This window comes from Camelina sativa, chromosome 20, assembly GCF_000633955.1.
Source record: "Camelina sativa cultivar DH55 chromosome 20, Cs, whole genome shotgun sequence".
Taxonomy (NCBI): Eukaryota; Viridiplantae; Streptophyta; class Magnoliopsida; order Brassicales; family Brassicaceae; genus Camelina; species Camelina sativa.
Genome location: NC_025704.1, coordinates 25097868 through 25105672, shown reverse-complemented (window position 1 = coordinate 25105672; position 7805 = coordinate 25097868). Strand labels below are relative to the sequence as shown.

The window sequence follows — 7805 nt, the reverse complement described above, 5'->3', positions numbered from 1 at the left end:
TTACTCTAAGAACACCAAAAATAGTTGCCCCTTTAAAGATGCCCTTACATATATATATATATATATATATATATTATAGATGCCTACCAATTCAGTAGGAAAAACAAATGTAATCTTCTGACTTTTAATATGCTTTTATGTTTTGTATGCTTAAAAATTTATGAAATACAATAATTTTTTTATAAAATCTAAAATGTTTAAACATTTAAACTAATTATCTTCTACTTAAAATATATTTATTTTAAAAATAATATATTTTTTCAAAAATAAGAACCCTAATAAGAGTTTTACCATTGGAGGGGGATAATTTTAATTAATCTTCTAAAAGTTCTTGTTTTAAAAAAGTACGCATTTTAATGGTAAAAAATTAGGCTCAAAATAGTAATCTTCCATTGGAAATGGTCTAAAGATATCAAATACATTTACATTTATTCAAAATACAGACGCAAACACAAAATTTCACTTTAGACCATAAATGTTTTAAGTGGTTTTTACATTCTAGATTATAGAATTTAGTTTTTGGATTTTAGATTTTAATTATTGGTTTCCGGATTTAACAAAAAAAAAAAGGAATCTTATAAAAAGTCGTATAGAAGAAAATCTCAACAACTCACTTAAGTGAGATTTCGGATTTTGCTAGAAAAATTAGGAAAAAAAAAACCTTTTCTTCATTATATTTTAGATACCCTGACTTTTGTATAGAATCTATTTTATCAAAATCTTAATGCTTTAAAGTGATATAGATTATGAGGGTTAAAGTGATGGACACATGGAGGGTGAAGATTAGAAGTTGTTAGGGAAAACTCAACAATCTCTCAATCAATAACAAATCAAATGACTGAACCACTATTCGTAAAACATGGATCCACTTCTCAAATAGATAGAGTATAGATGAAAAAATAACCCTAGCATCAATGAGGAAGACAGCAAGAGAATTCACAAAGAACTCTAACAATAGAGAACTATGGAAGAAGAAGCTAACAATTTTTTACGATATGATCCGTACAATGAGATTCAGCTTCCTTAAATGTTTTCAGTCTTGAGCTCTAATCTCAAACATTAATCCAACTTCTAATCTCCCCAGGACTATGGAATGAAGGATTATCCCGGACCTACACCGAGGTATTGACGGTGATTCTCAAATATCACAGAACGGAATGTGATACGATGATATAGAATGCAATAGAAACAAAGACACAAGGAATGGGTTACCGGGATAATCCTTATATATATTTTAAAAAACTTAACCCTGATATTTTATATCATAAAGGCTAGAAAAAAGATTTTTGAACAGGAAAAAAACGAAAAACCTCAATTATTCAAGACCTTATTGTTGCGTTTGCATCAAAAATTTGAAAAAATAACATGAATAAAATTGTGTTATCATTTGAAAAAAAGTGTATAAAAAATATTCTTAGAATTAGACAGATATTAGTTAACTCCTTAGTACTACAAAACTTATAAATATTTTACACTCGTTTTTATAATTAAATCATATATTTCCTATTATGTTGTTATTATAAGTTTTAGGAGATGAATCTCTGACTTTCTTACTTTATACAAGATTTCTAAACCATTAAAAATATATATTTAAAATTTTGTTTTCTTTATCAATTGTTTTTATTGCGGACACTTTGTATATACTAATAAAAAATGGCGTTATCATTATTGAACAATACAGAGAAATTGCATCCCCTTGAAAAACTTAAAAATATCAAATCATCAAGATTGATGATCGCCTAATTATTCAACAACTCGACAATTAAAGGATTCCATCGACATGATCTTGGCATATCATTTAGTATAAGAATTAGAATTGCATTTGAATTTTGAAATATATTGTCATATGCGTTTTTAAGTTTCCAAATACTTATACTATTTCATCCACAATAATTTTTTTATTTGTGAAGTAATAACTCACTTGGTTAGCTTTTTCAAAAATAAAAAAAAAAGTGTTACGAATTTGATATTTGTTTTTGGATTTTAAAATCTACAATATATTATATTTGAAATTGAAAAATAGAAGTATTCAAATCCAACTTAAAACATGTTATTTCAAAATCTATGTGTTTTGATTTTTACAATTAATAAGAATTTGGAAATTCTATATAGATATACAAATCAATAACCCAATAACAGCCTAAATTCATAAGAAATGTGTTGTTATTGATTAAATTTTTTCAAATACTGCCTTTTTTGCATAATTTAGTTGCTTTTCAGGATTCGCTATGTAAACTTTTAAATATTTTTTTAATTGATCGATCTCCTAAGTCCTAATTATTTATTTTCGCGCGTCATATTCTATATCATACAGGCTAGGAAAAATATTTTTGAACAGGAAAAAACCGAAAAACCTCAATTATTCAAGATCTTATTTTTGAGTTTTCATCAAAAAAAATTTTAAAAATAACATGAATAAAATAGTGTTATCATTTGAAAATAGTGTACAGAAAATATCATTTCTTAGAGTTAGACAGATATTAGTTAACTCCTTAATACTACAAAACTTACAAATATTTTACATTCATTTTTATAATTAAATTATATATTTCATATTATGTTGTTATTATAAGTTTTAGGAGACGAATCTCTCACTTTCTTACTTTATACAAGATTTCTAAACCATATAAATTATGTTTTCTTTATCAATTGTTTTTAAATATACAGATATGTACGGACAAGTTGTGCACCATATATCTTATTATTTTCGCCGCATAGAGGAACCTTTATTGTGGTCACTTTGTATATACCAATCAAAAATGGGTTTATTTTGAAGTAATAACTCACTTGGTTACCTTTTTAAAAAAAAAAACAAGTGTTATGAATTTCATATTTGTTTTTGGATTATAAAATCTACAATATATTATATTTGAAATTGAAAAATAGAAGTATTCAAATCCAACTTAAAGCATATTATTTCAAAATCTATGTGTTTTGATTTTCACGATTAATAAGAATTTGCAAATTCTATATAGATATACAAATCAATAACCCAATAACAGCCTAAATTCATAAGAAATGTGTTGTTGATTAAAAATTTCAAAATACTGGCTTGTTTTTGCATAATTTAGTTGCTTTTGAGGGTTCGCTATGTAAATTTTTTTTTTTAATTGATCGATCTCCTAATTATTTATTTTCGCGCGCCATTCGTCGTAGGAAAAAGAAAAGAAAAGAAAAAACACTTTTTCCCCTAATCCGTCTCTCTCTCTCTAGTCTCTCTCTCATTACTCTGATTTTGGAACTCACCAGAGATTCAATTTCGTGAAGAAATGCCGGTAGCGAGACCGGAGACATCGGATGCTAGGGTTATCGCTCATGTCGACATGGATTGCTTCTACGTTCAAGGTCTCTCTCTCTAATTCGAATTATCCACAGTCCGCTTCACGCTTTAGTGAGATAAAGCAAATGACTTTATTGCTCATCCGAATCGAATTTTGAACTGTTGAAATTTATGGGTTTTGTCAATCTCTGTGAAAAAGGGGTTCTTTTTTTTCTTTTCTCGTTGGCGTTATTGATGTGTTTGTTTAGGGATTTGGGTGAAATTACCAAATTTTGGGGATTTTGAACTTGGATTAGAAAAAAACAAAAACTTTGAATTTGTTTCTATTTTCTGAAAATTGTTTTCTTTTCTTACCTGATTAGTGGAGCAAAGGAAGCAACCAGAGTTGAGAGGACTTCCTACTGCAGTTGTACAGTACAACGAATGGCAAGGTGGTGGTTTGATTGCTGTTAGCTATGAAGCACGTAAATGTGGCGTAAAGCGGTTAGTCTGTTTAAAGAATACTTCTTTCCCCACAAATTGTATCAATCCTTATTCGGGTTGGTATAAAGAAACAGTGTTTTTGATGGAGTGTTCAGGTCAATGAGAGGTGATGAGGCTAAAGCTGCTTGCCCTGAAATTCAATTGGTTCAAGTTCCTGTTGCTCGTGGTAAAGCTGACCTGAATTTATATCGCAGTGCGGGTTCTGAGGTTGATGGAAGCACGGATTACTTGTTTAAATTGTTTGTGGTTTTGTCTAAACAATGACAATTTGCTAAAGTCATTTTTGTTCTATGTGTCTCTGTAGGTTGTTTCGATTCTAGCACAAAGCGGTAAATGTGAGAGGGCTTCGATTGATGAAGTGTATCTTGACCTCACTGATGCAGCAGAAAGCATGCTTGCTGATGCACCTCCGGAGAGTTTGGAATTGATGGACGAAGAAGTTCTTAAATCCCATATTCTTGGAATAAGAAGAAAGGTCTCATCTTTATCAAGAATATATAGTTGATTGTCAATATAATTATCTGGACTTCTTTTTTACTTTGGTACAATCTTTTGGCTTTGATTCAGGATGGAGATGATTTCGAGGAGAGTGTCCGTGATTGGATATGTCGAAAAGATGCTGATCGTCGTGACAAGTTATTAAGTTGTGGGATTATCATTGTTGCAGAACTCCGGAAACAGGTGCTTAAGGAGACTGAGTTTACCTGTTCTGCTGGCATAGCCCATAACAAGGTAAGAAGCTCTTTATTTTATTTTTTATGTACCGTTGTATGGCGAGTGTTAACATATAACTTAACAAGCAGATGCTAGCTAAACTTGCTAGTGGGATGAATAAACCTGCTCAGCAAACCGTAGTACCATATGCAGCTGTGCAGGAACTTCTCAGTTCCTTGCCAATAAAGAAAATGTAAGTAAACCTCACTAATTTTACTGATTTCAGTACATATGTCACTTTATTTATAAACCAACAAAGATTTGATAATTGTTTAAATATCAATTTAGCTGCGTTCTAAAAGGTATAAGACGGTCCTAAATTGTGCATTGCTTCTTGTATCTCTGTCTCCTGTAACACAATGGTTAGTTACTGTTGATAATTATTTAGTTTAGTCTTGCAGGAAACAGCTGGGAGGAAAGTTGGGCACTAGCTTGCAAACTGATCTGGGAGTTGACACTGTGGGGGATTTGTTGCAATTTTCTGAAACAAAGCTGCAAGAACATTATGGAATAAATACGGGGTACAGAATCTTGTTCTTCTATACAGGCTATTCCAGATTTTTGGAGTTTCCATCAGTATCTTGTTACCTTCTAGCCTGCTATGCTAAGATTTGTATTATCTTTCCTAATAACCGCTCATGTGCTTAAGAATAAAATTAAAAGAATACGCGGCTTGTGCTTGTTTTTCTGATTCCGTCTTTCTAGTAAACAAGTTAATTAATACTTCTTTTCCTCTGACTTGTAGTACATGGTTATGGAATATCGCAAGAGGGATCAGTGGAGAAGAAGTGCAAGGTCGCCTTCTCCCCAAAAGTCATGGTTCAGGAAAGACATTTCCCGGGCCTCGTGCTTTGAAGTCACTCTCAAATGTAAGACTAGAATCTCAAGCAGATATGCCTTTTCCTTTTTTATCAGTTGGTTCAGTTTATAGGTCATAAGAGCACGCTCATGTTAAGAAAACTTTTGGAAAGATACTAGAAAATGTAGTTTGTTCTTCTCTTTGATCATATCATATAACTAGTTTATAGTATCATTGAACTCTTCTCTGTTATACTTTTAGGTTCAACATTGGCTGAATCAGCTTTCCGAAGAACTAAGCGAGCGCCTCAGTTCTGACTTGGAGCAGAATAAGCGGATTGCGAGTACCCTTACCCTTCATGCTAGTGCTTTCAAAGTACTTACATTTCTCTTGGTTACTTACTTTTTCATAAAAATGTACTTAATTATCATTTTTCTCTGCGAAAAACTACGACTGAAAACATATTCTGTCCTGAAAAATAATGCAGTCAAGGGATTCAGATTCTCATAAGAAATTTCCTTCAAAATCATGTCCGCTGAGATATGGAGTGACCAAGATCCAAGAAGATGCATTTAATCTGTTCCAAGCTGCCTTACGTGAGTACATGGGACCTTTTGGGAGTAAACCTCAAGGAAATAAGCAAGAGACATGGAGAATAACAGGCCTTTCTGTTTCTGCAAGTAAAATTGTTGATATACCATCTGTAAGTCCTTGTAGCTTCTAAATCTCGGCTAAGTATCGCTCACTTTCAGACATTACCTAGTTTCTTCACTGATTTGTTAGAAGTGATATTTTATGACCGTAGGGAACAAGCTCGATCATGAGATATTTTCAAAGTCAATCTACTTCTCGTCCAGCAGATGGGTGTGTTCAAGATCACGTAGTGACTCCTTCAGGTATGCCAAAGTTTTTGTGTATATTTTCAGAACTTTCTATTCTCTCTTGATTCTGGTAATTTAATGTCGTGATTTTTCCTGCAACTGGTGCAGCTAGTGAAGGTTGTTCAGAACAGAGATCAACAGAAACCCAAGCAGTAATACCTGAGGAAGACACCGGTGTAACTTATACTTTGCCTAATTTTGAAACTCCAGATAAAGACATCGATCTAGTCTCCGAAAAGGTATCAGCTCTTAGTTCTCATTACTCTAAAGCATAAGCCTTTCTTAGATGTGTGATCTAGCAAAGAATTACTTTCAAAGGAATAGAAATGAGATGAGATTCTTTCACAATTATAACTGGTAAAGAAGTAATTGGTTAGGGCATGTAGTGTTTGAATGACTCGAGAGCTTATATGTATATGTTTTTAAGTTGTCTTGGTGTGATCTTGAAGAACCAATTCCGCACTTTCCTTATCAGGATGTGGTCTCTTGTCCATCAAGTGAAGCAGCGGATGTTCCTGCCCAATTAGAATCAAACAGAAGCACACAAACAAAGAGAACCGGGCGGAAGATAAACAACCCGAAAGAAAAGAATCGAGTAAGCGATTCATCGTTTTGTTTGGTGCACAAAATTCTTCTACCGTTGCTAAGATCTGTTGCACCTTTGGTCTTAGGGAATGCCATCAATCGTCGATATTTTCAAGAATTACAATGCAACTCCTCCATCGAAGCAAGAGACTCAAGAAGATTCCACAGTGTCCTCCTCAACCAGTAAAAGAGCCAACTTCAGTAACAGCAGCCATAGTAGTGAAGTGAAACAAGAGTCAGAAGAGAGAAGACAAACAGATTGGGGCTACAAGATCGGTGAAATCGATCAGTCAGTTTTCGATGAATTACCAGTTGAGATTCAACGAGAACTCAGGAGTTTCCTACACCCTAATAAGCGGCTTAACACCAATAGTAAAAGCAAAGGTGATGGTTCTACTTCAAGTATTGCTCGTTATTTCCCACCACTGAATAGATAGATCCAAGCTCCTTTGTCTCTGTAGTTGACTGTGTATATAGTCTAGTCATGTATCCTAGCTAGATTCTTATGTTCAAAATTTTATTTTAAAAAGTTCATTTAAGAGCTATTACTAAACCAATAATTATGTAAATAAATGTTCAACGATTCAAAACATCCTACCTAATAATAGTCACTCTCTAGTTTTTAGCATGGTGGGTTATTTGGATGGATCGATACCTCTACCAAACGAAAGAGTGTATTACATGTTACTGTCAATCAAAAAGTCAAATAATATCGAAATGCTGCTAAATTATTACTTGGCCAGGAAATATAATTATCAAAAACAAAATAAAAAACCTTGGCCTACAACTTTTTTTTATTATCTTTTTTTTTGTCAACAACTTTTTATTATTATTATCTTAACAAATTAATTTTCAATATTATTGGAAGACACAAAAATATCGAAAACCTGAAACCGTTGTTGGGTTCGGACAATACAGCAGGCAACTATCATGCCATTGCCATCCAATCCAACCCAATGGGTTTATTCTTTTCTTTTTTTCTTTTTTTCTTTTTTTCTTTCCTTATGTGAAAGTGACCTAAATACCCTCAAACTTGCTCTCCAAATATAGCATAATTAAATTA

General features: G+C 32.5%; 1 protein-coding gene across 3 annotated transcripts; it reads left to right on the top strand.

The window, feature by feature from the left end:
• Positions 3160-7370, top strand: LOC104771654 (DNA polymerase eta). Of its 3 annotated transcripts, none has more exons than XM_010496222.2 (14): positions 3160-3345; positions 3643-3763; positions 3859-3970; positions 4068-4238; positions 4331-4495; positions 4567-4670; positions 4879-4998; positions 5223-5346; positions 5538-5651; positions 5764-5979; positions 6082-6172; positions 6266-6396; positions 6633-6752; positions 6829-7370. In XM_010496222.2, the coding sequence occupies exons 1-14, from the start codon at positions 3270-3272 to the stop codon at positions 7177-7179; spliced, it is 2016 nt and encodes a 671-aa protein (XP_010494524.1). In that variant the 5' UTR covers positions 3160-3269; the 3' UTR covers positions 7180-7370. The 3 variants fall into 3 exon arrangements, with proteins under 3 accessions (XP_010494524.1, XP_010494523.1, XP_010494525.1); XM_010496221.2 differs by having other exon boundaries at positions 3838-3970; XM_010496223.2 differs by lacking the exons at positions 3160-3345; positions 3643-3763 and having other exon boundaries at positions 3873-3929.

Excerpts from the sequence above, each read along its gene's own strand:
- LOC104771654 (XM_010496221.2), top strand. The coding sequence starts at position 3,270 with ATGCCGGTAGCGAGACCGGAGACATCGGATGCTAGGGTTATCGCTCAT. Across the intron at positions 4,999-5,222 it reads CATTATGGAATAAATACGGG|TACATGGTTATGGAATATCG; the intron begins GTACAGAATCTT and ends TCTGACTTGTAG. Across the intron at positions 6,397-6,632 it reads TCGATCTAGTCTCCGAAAAG|GATGTGGTCTCTTGTCCATC; the intron begins GTATCAGCTCTT and ends TTTCCTTATCAG.